Source organism: Mercurialis annua, linkage group LG3, assembly GCF_937616625.2.
Source record: "Mercurialis annua linkage group LG3, ddMerAnnu1.2, whole genome shotgun sequence".
Classification (NCBI taxonomy): Eukaryota; Viridiplantae; Streptophyta; class Magnoliopsida; order Malpighiales; family Euphorbiaceae; genus Mercurialis; species Mercurialis annua.
In genome coordinates, this window is record NC_065572.1 from 7629870 (window position 1) to 7647310 (window position 17441).

Genomic DNA, 17441 nt, shown 5'->3' on the forward strand with positions numbered 1-17441 from the left:
AAAGCTGAAATATATTAAAATGTCTAATTGAACCAAAATAATTTATTGATTTGTTTAAATTATTGAGTTTAGTACACCCTATCAGTAATTATGGACCAAAATGAGTCATTATCTTCTCTTTGGTTTGCTAGTCCAATTATATAACTCTGGTATCACTATCTAGATGTGGCAATTTTTGATACAATACGATTAAATGATACGACACGACACGAAGTTAAACGGGTTTAGATTTGATGTAAATGGATTTGGGTCAGAAACGGATCAACCCGTTAATGACATGATTAATTCCATGTCTAAATGGGTTATACACGCCTAACCCGCTTAAACACGGTTAACTAGTTTTAACTAAATATTATTTATATTTATAATTTAAATGTTATTAAATTCGTAATTTTAATTAAATATTTTCTATTATGTATAATTAAAATAGTATTTATCTCAAAATTTAGTAATATTTTTTTAGTATTATATTAAATAAATTTAAAAAAATAGTTAAATAATTAAACGGGTTTAAACGTGTCACTTTCAACGGATTGATCCATTAGCATGTTTAGATAAATGTATTTATATGTGTCGTATAACCCGTATAATATCCGTGTCGTGTTTGAATTTTGTATATCAAACCTGATTTAATAATCGTGTAGTGTTCGTATTTAGACAATCGTGTTCGTGTATAAATGAATTTGACCCGTTTATGATCCGCGGACACGAATTGCCAGATCTATCACTATCTAATGTTTGCAGAGATTACTGTTTAGTTTTCTGTTCCATTTGCGGTTACTGAATTATAGAACTTTTACAAAACATCATCATTCTATTTGTCATATATATTTTGATAATTGAACCATCATTAGTTCATTTTTACATCTACATAAAGTTATTATAGCAATATAAATCAAAAATCACTTGTGGAAACATAAATTTATATAGTTCTCCGACATAAATAATTTTTCACTGAATTACTATAGTATACTGCCGTCGATGTAAAAATGAAAGTCCATTTTCTAATATATAACGTATAAAACGATGTTAACTATTCTTTAAAAAGTCTATAGTCAGTAACCTCAGCAAGACTTTAATCCTACTTCCTTACAAATTAAGCATTTATCAGAACACACAAAAACCTTACAAAGCCAATGACTGATTATTACTAGAATTATCAGTTGACAGCTAATTTTTCAACAATCAATTCCAGGGTTATCCTTGTGTTCATCTAATCTGATTAATGGTATTTTACATCCTATCCAAAGGAGGAAGGGGGGCAAAAAAGGAAAAACTTCTATCGCCTAATATTAGGTCCTCTATACACTCCTCTCTGCACCACAAAGTTTTCTGGAGGCTGAGTTTCTTCAAACCATGTCACTTGAGAGGGTTCTACGCCGCACAATTCAGCAGCACCTTCTGCAAAAGGAAAACTCATTTTTTTTCTTTCTGAATGAAAGAGCGAGAGATCAGCGGAATAAAATTGATATAATAATGAAGATACCTGGTAGAACTAGTCCAGGAACTCTTCTAAAATACGAGCAGTGTCTCCCATCTTCCGAGGAATATGGGGGTGAAAGAACATCAAAGAGCGCACATGGTGTTAAAGCTTTGAAACAATGAATGTTGCCACCGCTAGTGGGATATAAAATTGTTGTACCACAAGGTGCATTCATTTCGCAATCTCTAACAAGTTTTGCGGGTCTTGCTGTACATTTTCACAAACCAGCTCAAATATTAATGATGTGTACAAATGGTGGGGAAAAGACTTGTTAGATGTTAAACATTGTTTTATCAATGTGAAAATTTGCAGTATAAAGACATATTTTTGATGCACCTGTAATAGAAAAGTAAAATCGTATTGCAAATATAAATTATATATGAAGCGGAAGGCAGAAAATGTAAAGAGACCAATAAAATTCTGAAATCTGAAATCTTCAATGAAATAATTTCATTAAAACTAACAGTTAAAATTAGTTGGTGCCAGTCTACTATTTGTTCACTAGCATACTGCAGTTGATTTTCATTTAGTCACTTATCATGACACGAGCAGTTAATAAAACATACCAAGACAATAATGAAAGTGCATTGCCAATGAGTAGCATACTGGAAGAGCAGATGATGAATGCTAAAAAGGATATCAATGAGTTGTAGTGAAGGTAACAAAAAGCAGTACATCAAGGAGATTAGAATTAATGAAGATGGAAAACCTAGCAGGTATATGTGTTGATAGATTAATCCTGAGTTTTTTGGAAAAATTTAAATGAGTTCAAATTTTTTTCCTTGCTCATTATAATTATATTCTTCATCCTAGCTAGACTTGGGCCATTGATTCTTCTACTCTTTAGTTTGGTTTTTTCAATTGCTCTCAGTGATTCACCGCCTATTTCACTATTTGCAGTTTACTTATTATTTTAGGCTGGGCAGTGATTTGAGCACAGCAATAAATCCTACACATATGCTATGAAAACCGTGATTCTGAAAGCATGCTAATTTCCAATTTTCATATATGGCCTTTGCAATTTGCAATACAATAATATGTGGAACGAAACAGCCAGTTCACGAAGCTTTAGTGGAATGTGAAGTTCCCTACATCTTTAAGACAAGTTTATGCGAGGCACAAAAATATTGCACAACTAACTCTCAAGCAAAATAGAAATTTGTGATATTTAATTTTCAAACAATAATATAAACATCACTTCACTCTTAATAGTTAATCCTTAAACTTTTTAAACAAAATGGGAATTTAGAACTAGGGAATCTAAAACATACAATAATATACACATTGCTATAATAATCATTGAAAATAAATAAGGAGGTAGAAAATAGGCACCTTGAGCTGGATCATCGAATCCAGGGAAATCAAGCCAATCATAAGACTTTACAAGTAATGAACCATAAAGAAGCTTGCTCAACACAGTCATCCCAGGATGATTATGGAGTGGTATGATGGATGAAGGTGGCATACAGAAGATCCCTATCTGCAAGAATATCGAAAATCAGTTCCAAAATACGAAATCACTTCCTACATTCCACTCCAAAGTATAAGAAACCATCAAAAATCAGAACCAACAATCATGAAGTTAAAAAGGATCACAATTAAACTCAAATCAAAACCAATGCCTACAATAATTTGAATTGCTCACAGAGAATCTGTCACACTCATGCAAGTGCAAATATTTGATCGTAGGAGGATATTGAAGACTTCCATTACGCCCTTTTTTTCCATTGGTACCATTAATAGTCGCTCTCCATTGACGGGATAATTGTGCCTCTTGTTCGAGACCCACATTAGAAGGCCTCATTTGATCTGGTGAAGCATTAACTCAATGTGTTAAGCCAGTACATAATTTACCATAATGTAGCCGGAAGTAAAGTTATAACAATCTACTCACGCACCTAAAATTCCTCGAACTTTTTCAAGAGCCTCTTCAGTTACCGGACCAGTGGTCGTGAAAGATTCTTTACAAGCATCATACAGTTTTTGAACAACTGGCATGATGCGAAGAATGTAGCGAATAACCCACGAGTCACGAATCGCAATCAAATCAGAAAATATAAGGAAGTTAACTCAACCACTTAAAATGAACTACGCTGGTGCGAAAATGTGGTCATCCAAAACGAATTTTACGCTCCTCTAGCTCGAATTCCCTCCTAACTTCATAGCGTATCTGTCAAATTCGCAATCCCAAGTTCAAAATGGCGCAACGAGGCTGCAAATTTAACTTGCCCAGCTAAAAAATACATGGAATTAACTCTAATCACATCAATTTAATTTAATTAGCAGATCAATTTACAAACACATATATATATCTCAAATTTACAATTTGATTACTTCGTCTATATGATAATACAAATCAAATACCAAGAAATCTATTAAAGTACAAATTCCTAATAATTAACAACTGAAAAAATATTTTAAAATTAGTGCAGATCAAAATTAAACACGTGAATTAAAATAGAGACGGCGTACCGGGGAAGGGAAGACGGAGAGTACGTGGACGGAAATGAACCGTCGGATGATATGATGACGGAAATTAGTTAAGGGGAGAATTGAGAGGAGGAAGACGAAGGTGTCATCATCATCTACGGTTCTGAAAATGCCTCACCTGTGAGTCTGTGACGCTACCTCCTACTATTTTTTATCTCCATTTTGTCCCTCTCAGTCCTGTTTAATTACGATTTTGGTACTTATTTTATTGCAATTTGCAAAACCTATTCTGGTTTTGAAAAATAGTTTAATAATTGGTGAATAATTAATAATTGTGATCGTCAAAAAAAATATGAATAATTGGTGATTCAAAATAAATATAGTTTTTTTATTAAAATGAAATTTTTGAATAAAATTGACATTTGCACTATCCTTAAAAAATTAGAACAATATAATAAAAAGAAACTTAACACAAAAAATCAATTAAAAATAAATTAATAATTTTGGATAATAACACTTGCAACTTGACTAATATACCTTATTTAACTCTTTTAGCTGAAGTGAAACAAAATAATTGGAACGATTGAAGCTGGGAATTGAGACGACAATAAATTATTGAACCATTTGAAGTTGAAAGAATAAAATAGATCACAATACTAATTTTAAGGGTGTTTTTATATAAAACAACTATTTTAGAACTATTTTTATTCAAAATAATAAAATTTGTCTTGTTTTATCTTTCATTTCGAATTTAAGGGCCACTACAAGTACCTAAAATTAGAATATTAGTTATTTTGAACATGAGCTATGCATGAAAGAAAATGGTATAACCAATAAAATATAAATAAATTATTTTTTAGGATAATAGACATTATAGGTATCTAAATTTTTGCCATATTTTGTTTTGGTTATCAAACTAGAATCTATTTCCTTTTGATTACTAAAATTTAATTTAATTTTCAATTTGGTTACTAAAGTTTTCAATTTAGTTACCAAATTTTGGTTTCTTTTCAATTTAGATATCAAATTTTATTTTATTTTAATTTGATTACAAAATTCAGTTGCCACATCATTCTTTTTGACCTAAAAACCTCAGTTAAAATAATTTTAAAATTTAGTAACCAAAATAAAGAAAAAATAAAATTTGATAACTAAAATAAAATATAATGAAAGGTTAGATACTTCTAATGTCTATTACCCTATTTTTTTTATTATATACGGAATCTATCAAGCTAAAGAAAAATTGCTTAATTTCTCATTTATAATGTGTATGATTTTGTGATTAAAAAGATCTACTATTAATTTATAAAGTTTTCCTGCCTTTATTTTGATTCTATCTACTTTTATATAAATCATTTACTAAGTCATGTGCATGAACTTACATTAAATTTTTTGAATTAAAATTTACAATAATATGAAAAATTGATGAGACAGTATTATTTAAAAATGTTAGATGTTCACAGCAATGCATAAGTATATATCCACGTGTGATATTTTAAAGGAAATTAAGACCACCTGTTGATTATGCAGTAGATATTAATTAATTAATTAGCTTAATTTGATTACATTTTCGTGTTCTAAGCAATGCCACGAAGGTGATATTCAATGAATCTGAAAATTAACTTTCTCTTTTTTTTTGAGAATAATGAAAATTTCATTAATAGGGAAATAAAAATACAACTTGATCAAATATTGAACAAATCAATACTTTCAAGAAGTACAATAATAAAACATCAGTAAAATAACAGAAAATCATATCTAATTTCTTCAATCGCATTGACAGAGCTCGTTGAATATGCAACTCGGCGATCCGCCCGCTCCACTCGAAGGTTATTTTAAACCAGAAATCGACTCTTTGGTCTTTGAATGAGTCCGATTGAGAGAATATTAGAAATAAAATTTCTACTGATAGAACTTCAGATCTACGCTCCGTAGATAATTCCATCAAGGAAATAGCAGAACCCACAAAGGGTAAGAGGCAGAACTCCACAAAGGAAGACAAAACATCCATAAAGGAAGAAATAAAAATACCAACAGATCTCAGATCTGTGATTATTAACGCAAAATAAACTAAATACGAGATTTGAACAGAAAACGAGAAGGTAGGGAGGTGATTTTGAACCAAAAAATGGCCAAAATCACCTCCCTCTTATTGCGGCTAGGGTTTCTGAAAAGAAAAAGAGAGTTTAGAGAGATGAAAGAGAAAAAATGAAAATTAACTTTCTCTACTTGACGTAAATAGAGAGAAACAGTGGGTTTATAACCTAATTTTTTTTTTTTAATAATCGGAGAAGGGAGCGTTTGTGCGAGAAATCGAACCCACGACCTAGCAGTTTGTTCCTAGCACTTATAACCTTTATAACCTACTTAAGATGTGGTTTTGATTATTTAATCAAGCACACTAATCATATTTTAGTTACTTTTCAAGAAAATGTTTAAGAAATTCTTAAAAATAAAATAAATATAAAATATCAACATATTTGATTTAATTTTATTAAAGATTTTTCAAGTTAATATAAAAGGAATTACTAGTATGTATAGTTCCAGTGACCAAATCTTTACAAGTAAAGGTCAATTCAACTTTTAAATTTGTATTTTAAATTAAATAAATTATTTTTTATTTTTTAATTAATTAAATTTTAAAACTTATATTTCGAAATTAAATGAGTCACTTTTAATTTTTCTGAGCAACTAAATCTCAAACTCTCTTAATTTAGATTAGTTAACTCCTAATACGTATATTTTAAATCGTGATTTATTTGATTCCGAGACATAGACAAGATTTAATTGGCTAAAAAAATTTAAAAATAACTTATTTGATATTGATATATAAATTTTAAAGTCTAATCGATCAAAAAGCTCAAAAATGACTTATTTGATTTCCAAACACAAATTTTTAAATTTAATTGACTGAAAATATTAAAAATTACTTATGCCAAATCAAAAATTTATTAACTAAAAGAGAAAATTTAGTTTTTTTAGTTTATCAAACTAAAATATATGCTCTCCTTATCTCTTTAACCTTCTTTTGTTTCTTCCTTAAAATTGACAGGAAAGAGACGATGATCTCCGGTTTAACCGGTAGATCATCTTTTCTTCGTTCTTCTATCTATATTTTACCAGTTTTATTTCAATAAGATATTCAATTTTTGAGTGTTTGTGTTGTTTTGGAGTGTTTCGCCATTTTGCTGTTAATATATTTATCAGGTGTTTGTGTTGTTGTTTTAATGGATTCGACCAATTCTTCTAGGCGCTTGCATGTCTTGATTTTTGTTGAATCATGTTTTTTCAGTTTTTTTTATTTATTTAAATTTTTTATTATGGTTTTAATTTCTTTGTTGTAGACTTATGTTGATTTCAGTAGTTTATGTGACGTTTCAAATTTACCGGAAGCAGATTTCTTGAAAAATCAAGTTTTTATTTAATTCTACCGTAGTTATTTGATTTCACTTTTTTATAGATTTGTAAGGCAAATCTGCGACTAAATCGCTTATGGCTGTAGCATATGTTATTTTTTTGTCAGATCTACAGGTTTGTCTTGAATTTTACATTGTAATTGTTCCGAATTAATACAAAGATCCTTAAGTCGATTTCTAAAAAAAACTACTATATATCAGTCCAATTTTATTTCTTTAGCATGTCTATTTTATTCAAAAAAATAATAACATGTGTAATTTAAAAAATATATATTGAAGTTCATCTGTTTCTGGACCGGCACATTAAATATCATGGTGGACGAACATTATTTAGGGCTCTAGATATCTGTTGGAACAATCCATAAAATTATGGACTTTGCTCCATGGGCCTGGCCTCGATAATTTGGTTTTTGAAGAAACTAGTCACCACGGTAAAGTTCACATTGTTTATCGGGCTAATTACCCAATATACCTAAATTTGGGCCAAGTTTACTTTTATACTGACCCAACTTATTGTTTACTTTTCACACCACCCAAAATAAGAATTATAACCTAATTGCTTTGAATTATAACTTTCTTACCGTTTTTTCTTTTTCCCTTTGATTTTGGCGGTTTCTTCTTCTTCTTCTTCTCCGTGATTCTCGTTCTGCTCCTCCACGATCTCTGCGATCAAAGTTCTGGTGCTCCACGTTCTTACTCGCTTTCTTCCATTATCACATTCGTTTAAGTTTTCATCTCCATTATCTCATACATTTCAGTTAACTTCTTCATTATCTTCGCCATTCCGCCTTCGCCGTTCCGTTTTTGCTGTTCCATCTCCGTCGTTTCGCCTCCGTCGTTCCACCTTTGTCGCCGCGCCATCTTTCTTTTCTCTTTTTGATTTTAGATCTGAATTTTTTTGTTCTTTATGTTTTCATTTTCAGATCTGTAATTTGATTATCTTTTACTGTTTATTCACCATTAAACATGTATAAAGAGTATTTTTAAAGAATTTCATACTTATTTCATGATATGTAGAATAATTTTATGATATTATGTAATAAAATTCTGTTAACTCTGCATTTTTTTGTGTTTTGTTGTATTTCTGCGTTTTTTTATTCTGCAGAACGATTTTGTAGATGATGATTGATTGCTGAATTACTGTAATGTTACAGTTTTGTTGATTTTATGTTGACTTTATGTTGATATCAACTAATTTTTTTTTATTTTAACATTGACAAACAAGATAATATCGTCTATGAAATAAATGCCTCCTGTAAGTTTGTGGAATAGATGTTTATTAGAAAAGCAGCAGGATGGAATGTGGAGTGCACATATTTGTTTGAATGGTTGATCTCTTAGTGTGTTTTTCTCGGTAAACGTTCTGAAATTCCCTACATAAACATATGTTATTGGTATTCAGCCATTTTTATATAACTTTCATTTTCTTGAATGTTATTTTATTAGAATATACTAAATTCATTTCGGCATTTTTGAAATTTGGTTGGTTTTTTTGCTCCTTATATTATGTTCTACGTACAAACTTTATTATAAAATCAATGTTGAATTTTATTGATGTACAATTATTTAAGTTATATTAATCAAAATCAACATAAAATCAACTCGATGTCAACCTAAAATCAACCTAAAATTAACATGCACATATCCCTAAAATTAATTGAAGATCAACACAAAATCAACATGTGTATACTATTTGTTATTAAAATTAATCAAATATCAACTCAAAATCAACACAAAATCAATATAACATCAACATGTGTACATTATTTATTGTTGACATTTTTGTCAGTTTTAATATCAACACAATATCAACATAATATCAACAACATTTAATAAACTGGATAGTATTAATTTTGTAAATCTTTTTAACACTAATTTTTATTTTTAATATTTATTTACCTTTATTTTGCTAATAATTAATCAAAATTTATTATTTATCATATATTTTATTTTTTATATATATCAATATAAAATCAACATTAAATTAATCAAAGATTAATAAATTATTTTTTCAATCTAAAATACCAACACAAAATCAACATAATATCAACATAAATTCAAATTTGTAATATAATAATAATTCAGAATCATTATTTATATTTTTTACCTATACCAAAATCAACACCATGTCAACACTATATCAACATAAGATCAACATTGCAACATTACAATAATTTAACATCATTATTGTCTTCTTCACCGATGCTAAAATCAACAAAATATCAACCGAAAATCAACACCATATCAACATTGTAACATTACAATAATGCGACATCATTATATGTCTTCTTCCCCGATGCTACCATATTATTATCTAGTCTCAATTTAATTTAATTTAATTTTTTTAGTTTATTTCACAGACAATGTTATCTTAGTTGTCAATGTAAAAATAAAAAAAAATCAGTTGATATCAACATAAAGTCAACATAAAGTCAACAACACTGTAACATTACAATAATTCAGCAATCAATCATCATCTACAAATCGTTCTGCAGAATTAAAAAAAAAACGCAGAAACACAAGAAAAATGCAGAAATAACAAAATTTTATTCCATAAAATCACAAAATTATTCTACATTACATGAAATGGGTATTAGATTCTTTAAAGATAATCTTTATACATGTTTAATGGTTGAAAACAACAGTAAAAAATAAATAAATTACAGATCTGAAAATGAAAAAAAAAAAGAACAGCAAATTTCAGATCTAAAATCAAAAAGAGAAAAGAAAGATGGCGCGGCGAGATAAAGGTGGAACGACGGAGGCGAAACGACGAAGATGGAACAGCAAAAACGGAACGGCGGAGGCGGATTGGTGCGAAGAACAAATCTGAAATTTGTGTGAAAGGTGAATTGAAAGAGAAAGGAGAGAGAAATTTGAGGAGAGAAAAAATAATTGTAATTATGAAGATTTGTGTTATTAGGGTTCTATTTATATGGATGGTATAAAAGTAATAATTTCTCCCTTACATGGTAGTTTTAAAATGTCAAATATGTGTTGGTATAAAAGTAAATCAAACATGAATGTTGGTTATTTGAGTAAGAAGCCCTTGTTTATCCATAATTTCATTTTATTTTTATTTTTTATGAAAAAATATCTTAATTCTTTCAAAATTTTATATTTACACCTCATGATTTATTTTAATGTCAACTCAAAACAATTTTATATAAATGTGATATTTAAAGTCAATCTTATAACAACTCAGTGCCATCGAGAAAAATAGACAGTTTTACTGCAACACACATTCTAAACAAAAACATTTTAGTCAACAATTCCAACGACTAATTTTATAATAAAAAAAAATATATATACGATCAACTCTGACAAGAGGCGCAATGCCCGCCTATGAGTGGGTTTGCCACTCTATCAACTCAATAGTCTATTTTATTTTGAATTAGTGTAAATGTAAACTTTGATCTTTAGAGAGTTTTACATTAAAAAAAAATTCATCATGCATAAATGTCACTTTTAAAAAAAATTGAGAACATAATATTAACACCATTTAATATAGCTCAAAAAAGGAATTCGCTCTTTGACACCAAGACATAAAAACGGATTGCGGGTGATGACTTGGTGAAGGGGATCTATGAGAGAAGGTTCGAGAACCGAATTCTGCCCATTTAATTAGTTTTTAAAGACATAAAATAACATAAACATGATCACTTGTGTCACTCTTAAATATTTGTGTTGAAGATTTTGTTGACTAGATAAATATAGTCATATTGATCCTAACAATGGCCTTGATAAACATTTACTTTTGGCTAAACTAAAATGGTCATGCATTACCGGCCTCTCCAGATACATTTACACCATAATGATAGTAACTTATCGCCCAAACTATTATATTTTAAATTTAAATTTTATGCTCTTTGTATTATAATGAAAAAATAAATAAATTACAAAACTACACCAACTTAATTGGTTGAGTTAGGTTCTCAATCAGTTTCAACTAATAAAACTTGTTTCTGAAGATGAGTATGTTTGCATCAATCTTCATTTAATTGTATTTGTCAATAATTTCTTCCTCATACGTAATTGCAACAATAATGATTCAAATTTACATAACGTTTATTATACAATGTGTCATAGAAAGATAATTCCACGTAACAAATATACCATATTATTTTTATAACAATTCAATAATTATTTGCGATATTAAAATATTTAACTATTAGTATTATTTTATCAAAAATATTTCTTACATTATAGCTCTTGTATTATATAATCATTTAAGAATTTAAGTTGATGGATGCCACATTCTGACAATTTCTCATTAAATTTCTTAAAACAATAATAAAAAAATTACTAAATAAAATAAAAAAAAAGCAGGCGCAATAAAATAAAATAAAAAAGAAAATGAGGGAGGCACGTAAAGAGAGAAATGTGGGCCAGTGGATGAACCAAAAAGCGCGTCCTATTACAGCGGAAGTGGGGGCCCTCTCCATCACTCATTTTTACCCCCAAAACCACCATAAACCACCTCCGGCAACCGTCAAATTACCGTTAACCGGTTACCCTTCCCGCCATTAATCCAACTCCCAAAACGGTCCCACATAACCAACCAACTAAAATAATCCGACAAAATAATCTATCGGGACCCACCTAACCCCCCCAAAAAAAAAATGTTAAACAAAATGAAAAACAGAAACTCTCAGATTCTTGGGGGTGGCTGGTGGGGGTAGTACCCGAAAAAAAAAAACATTCAAGAAAACAAAAAAGAAAATCTTGTAACCAAAAGAAAAAAAATATTTTGTCTGAAAAAAAAATTGTCTGAAATGAGACATCAAAGATGGTCGAAGAGATAATCTGAGATCATCCTGTAAAAGGGCAGTAATTTGAAAAACCAAAAAAAAAAATTGTTAGCATTCTTGATTCTTGAAACAAATTTATTGAGTTTTTTTAATATAAAACGGTCCAATTTTAATTTTAATTGCTGCCTTTTTTAAGTCTCTACCTATCCATCACCATTCACCGCCCCACGTATTTACTTTTTCTTCAAGAATTGATACCTAACAGCTTCTCTACACCAGAGTTTTATGGTAAATTCCGATTCTTTTTGATTGCTTGTTCTTGAGGGTATTCTTTGATTCCTTTTGTTTTTGTTTTATTGGCTGAATTTTGTTTGAAATTGATTTTTTTTTGTTGGTTTTGGTGTTTCAGCTGGAATTTGTATTGTGGAGGTATATAGAGGGAAGATAATAATAGCCTGCTGAGACAGGTTATGTACATTTTGGAGGAAGGGGTTTAGAGATAATTTAATAAAAAGATGAGGGACCATGATCGTTGTCGAATGCGGATAATTTGCATTTCTTTGTCATACTATAGTTTTTGTATAGTTAATTTGTGAATCAAAGGTAGATATATAGTTAAATTTGTGTTGTTGTTGTTGTGAGTTGAAATAAAGGGTGGTTTTTTGAATAGGAAATTTGGTGATTTTGTGTTTTTGTGTTTTTGTAGCTACCTCCACTACCTTATTTGGTTCATCAAGCAATGGGGGCTAGATGGAATTCTAATGGATTTCAATTCTTCTGTTTCTTGGTTTTGATTCTCGGGCTTAAAATAAAGGGCTCATGGTCTCTTAACGATGAGGGTATTTCTCGTGTTTCTCGTTTTCATTTCGATAGTTTATGTGTTTTGGAGATGGAAAATTTGGAAGCTTTATCTGATGTATGTAATCCTTGTGTGGTGAAAAATGCAGGTTTTATTTTGTTGAAATTTCGTGCAAGAGTGAGTTCGGATCCTTTTGGTGTTTTTGGTAATTGGAATTTTGATGACACCGATCCTTGCTTGTGGTGCGGTGTACACTGTGTGGCTGGTGTAGTTGAAAAATTGTAAGTGCTTAGTTTGTGCTTGATTTTAAGGATAAGCCATTGTTCTCTTCATGTAGTAAGATGATTTACTTTATTGTTGTAATGGTTTTGTAGGGATCTGAGTGGTCATTCATTGGAAGGGACATTGCCTCCCGATCTTGGCAAACTTATTAACTTGAAATCTCTGTAAGTATTCATGTTTTATTACATTACCACCGTTTGTCGCCTTTGATCGCTCCCCAACTTGTTTGCTTCACTAATAAACTTTGTTGTACTGGTGTTCACAAATTTATTTTCCACTTATAGTTACTCACTGCCCAGAGTTCTCGACGAGAGTTCATTTATTAACATGTATAGATGGTGAACTGAAGCAAAGTATTTTTTTTTTTGTAAACTTGGATTTTGGTCTATTTTGAACAGAATTCTCAATAAAAACCGTTTCTATGGTGATATTCCTAAAGAGATCGGAGGACTTGGAAAGCTGGAGGTACTGGATTTGAGGGATAATAACTTCAGTGGAATAATTCCAGCAGAATTAGGAAGGCTTCCGTCACTAAAATGCTTGTAAGTTAGCAATAACAAAAGTTTTCTTTGTCATTGGCAAATGGTAATCAGGTATGCAGTTATGTTGATTAATCTCACCTGTGTCTTAGATTGCTTTGTGACAACGAATTTGAACGCAGCAGTATTCTGGATATTGGGAGGCTTAGATTTTTGTCTGGATTGCAGTTTGATAAAAACCTCGCATGTTCTTCACTTCCTGGAGTTGACCGTATGAATAGGAAGGCCGACAACGGGTAAGTTATATGCTCGTCTTTCCTCTTCAAGGCCGATTGAAACCCGGTGAAGGTTCAAAATCAGCTGTTTCATCTTCTTTTATCATGCATTAACATAAACTCATTGCTTACTACCTTCTGTTTTCTCGTGTTTCTTGATTATTCCTCTACCCGTACTAGATCTTGCAGGTCTGGGTATAGTTTATATGTTATAACCATCTTCCGTTATCTTACGAAATGGGTAGGATGAGGTGATTATGAACAAAGACTTCACTCTTGAACATTCCATCACATCTTTTAACTGTTAGTTTTAATATTATAATCCCATTGTTCTCTTCTTCAAATCTGTTGGTTCAGTAATTTCCTTAATTTGGTCTCTAATCTGATCATGAAGTAATCTTTGTATAACTTATAGTTGGGGAACTGACTGAGCATAGATATCTGTAGCTGTCTGTTTTTATTCTGATCCCGTGATGACATTTCTTGGGCAGTTTGTGGCAGAGCCCTTTAAAACACCTAAATGAGGCTTACTCATTGATTTCTCCGATTAAAGAAGCTGTTACGCGTTATGTCAATGCCTTGCAACTACAACCGTATGGAGTTTCTGATGTTATTTAATTATTTATATATAATGAGAAGTATTTCACTTTTGAGTAATATTGAAGTCGAAGTTATTTTTTTCACCTGTTCTTTGTACTGAGATGGTTTATCCTCTTACAAGGTTTAAGCTTGGAGAGGCAAGTCTGCATGAATGTGATGACAATTTGTGCAATAAACTAGCTGGTAAGTGCAATCAGCTTCTCAGCCCTGGCTTATTTTCATTGATTTTTAATGCAGGTAAGAAACAAAAATATATGGTTCTTGCATTAAGCAGGTTCCTCAAGGCTACAAATGGTCCAAAATGTTGAGATCCTTGTCGGTTCTGCACGCCGTAGGCTATTTGATCTGTCGAGTAACCTCCCAGCCGCCCCTTCCGGTGGTGGCTCCCCCTCTCAACAGATTATTGCTTTACCAACTACTCGAAGTAGTGGGAGTTTTCCAGCTATACCAAATGCAAAGATGAATCCACCACTTCCACCTGTGCCAATGGCTCCACCTCCTGAGCCTTCATCAAAAGGTTTTCAAAGTGATTCTGATGTAAAGCCAGCTATTAAGCAATCTCCACAAAGTGGAACTTCACATATATGGATATTTTTCTTGGTTGTTCCCATTGTTCTTGCCCTGGTCATTATCTCTTTGGGCCTGGTAATAATTTTCCGTAAACGTGGAGTCACAACAATAGGTCCTTGGAAGACTGGACTGAGTGGACAGCTGCAGAAAGCATTTGTTACAGGTAAAAAATTTATTACATTGCGTTTTCCTTAAGAAAAAAGTTAAATTATATGACAATGCCTCTGATTATATTCATTGGTTGACTCTGCAAAAGTATTGACAGTTTGCATTTTGTGTAACACATAATCAGAGCAGTAAATTTCATTTGGCTCATTTAGCTTCATACATGACTAGTGTTGTTTTCTCATCTATGTGAATGAAAATTCAGGGGTTCCTAAGCTAAATCGAGCAGAGCTGGAAACGGCCTGTGAGGATTTCAGCAATATAATTGACACACATGAAGGCTGCACTATGTACAAAGGAACTTTATCCAGTGGAGTCGAGATTGCTGTTGCGTCAACTTTAGTCGCATCTTCCAAAGATTGGTCAAAGAATGCAGAGATGTCATACCGGAAAAAGGTATGTTTTGCTGCGGAGTTGAAGATATAATTCGTCATTGAGATTGCATTTAAATTCAAAATTTAAACCTTACTCTTTCATTGATGCACTGCAGATTGATACACTATCTCGGATTAACCATAAGAACTTTGTCAATCTAATCGGCTTCTGTGAGGAGAATGAACCTTTCAATCGAATGATGGTGTTTGAATATGCTCCTAATGGAACCCTCTTCGAGCATTTGCATAGTAAATACACTTAGTGTGCAATTCTTTTAGATATTTCTTTTTGCGAGTTTAGCAATTTATAGGCTAAACAATTATTCTCTCTCTTCAGTTAAAGAAATGGAGCATCTTGACTGGAATGCAAGAATGAGGATCGTCATGGGCACTGCTTATTGCTTGCAATACATGCACCATGATTTGAACCCGCCAGTCGCACATTCTAACTTGAATTCACATTACATTTATCTAACGGATGACTACGCCTCTAAGGTATATATACATATATTCATCTTTCTTCAATTGATCGACTTCATGATTGCTTCTATTTAAATATTATTTTATGCTCTACATTCTCAGATTGCAGAAGTTTGTTTCTTGCCGCAATATGTTAGAAAGTCGAAAATTTCAGGGGATAGTGAGTCAGAACATTCTGAGTTGCCTCCGCTGGCTGATCCAGAAACAAATGTGTACAGTTACGGGATTCTGTTGCTAGAAATCATTTCCGGAAAGCTTCCATATTCGAAAGAACAAGGGCCTCTCGAGAAATGGGTAAATCTCTAACGATATTTTATAGCATTTGGTTTGCTATGTGGATAAAAGTACATTGAACATACAATTGTGAACTTGTATGCAGGCTGCCGAATATTTGAATGACAAGCGAAGTATCAGCTACATGATCGATCCAACCCTCAAGGCTTTCAAAAACAACGAGCTCGACGTAATCTGCGAGGTTATCCAAGAGTGTATACAACCGGACCCAAGACAAAGACCAACTATGAGGGATATCACGTCCAAATTGAGGGAAATGATCGCTATCTCACCGGATCAAGCAACTCCAAGACTCTCTCCGCTATGGTGGGCTGAGCTTGAGATATTATCGGTGGAGGCGACGTAATGCCGAGTTTCTTCATTCTTGGTATTGTAAGTCTAAGTCTCTCTCTCTCTCTCACACTGCTTCATGCCAGAGTCTAAAAGTAGCTTTTTGATTGGTGATTCTCACCAAATTACTAAATACGCGGCTTTTTTTTGCATCCCTGTTTAATATTTGTACTGTAATTTCATTGTAATTCAAATTTTTCTTTGATGAGAGTGTAATATATTTGTGTTTGTTGATGGATGCAAAATATATATGTATTGTGTGATTGAAAGTGTAATATTGTGGTGCAAGGAAAACTAACATAGCACACAAGGATGTTATATTAATTATGAGCCTTACTTATACATATGTATATAATTTTAGGCTGTTAGTTTCTCAGCATTTGTTTTGCTGTTCTTTGCACAGGCTTCGGATTCAAGAAATCGAACCAGAGCTCTTTCATATTGTATATTTTCAACTGAATTTCGATATTTTAGTTTGTGTCATTTGTTCTGGTACAAGATTCTCTGTTGAAGCAAGAAAATTGTGAGCTGATTTCATTTTTCTTGAAAATTTGTGTTTTTTTTCCTCTTTAATTTTCGACTTCGGAATTTTTAAGGTCATCTCAGTAAAAATATTGTGCTGTTTTATTGAGTCTTTTGTTTTATATCTTGCAAGAAATTGACCAGAAAGACATAAGTTGGGTCGTTCATTCCGATCGAATCAATTGAATCAG

General features: G+C 31.5%; 2 protein-coding genes across 3 annotated transcripts; one reads left to right on the forward strand and one right to left on the reverse strand.

The window, feature by feature from the left end:
- Positions 1–1125: 1125 nt before the first annotated feature.
- On the reverse strand, positions 1126–4122 carry LOC126675146 (plant cysteine oxidase 4-like). Of its 2 annotated transcripts, none has more exons than XM_050369748.2 (6): positions 3956–4122; positions 3382–3653; positions 3129–3292; positions 2816–2963; positions 1487–1690; positions 1126–1398 (listed from the first exon to the last, which is right to left on the reverse strand). In XM_050369748.2, exons 2-6 carry the CDS (start codon positions 3479–3481, stop codon positions 1280–1282), a joined length of 735 nt encoding a protein of 244 aa, XP_050225705.1. In that variant the 5' UTR covers positions 3482–3653; positions 3956–4122; the 3' UTR covers positions 1126–1279. The 2 variants fall into 2 exon arrangements, with proteins under 2 accessions (XP_050225705.1, XP_050225704.1); XM_050369747.2 differs by having other exon boundaries at positions 1126–1401; positions 3956–4118.
- Positions 4123–11976: 7854 nt separating this feature from the next.
- Positions 11977–17104, forward strand: LOC126673329 (protein MALE DISCOVERER 2-like). The gene is made up of 15 exons (XM_050367427.2): positions 11977–12368; positions 12490–12683; positions 12787–12919; positions 13028–13160; positions 13254–13325; positions 13560–13703; positions 13793–13936; positions 14407–14508; positions 14637–14698; positions 14790–15248; positions 15456–15646; positions 15741–15873; positions 15962–16119; positions 16207–16398; positions 16484–17104. Exons 3-15 carry the CDS (start codon positions 12820–12822, stop codon positions 16742–16744), a joined length of 2151 nt encoding a protein of 716 aa, XP_050223384.1. The 5' UTR covers positions 11977–12368; positions 12490–12683; positions 12787–12819; the 3' UTR covers positions 16745–17104.
- Positions 17105–17441: the final 337 nt, after the last annotated feature.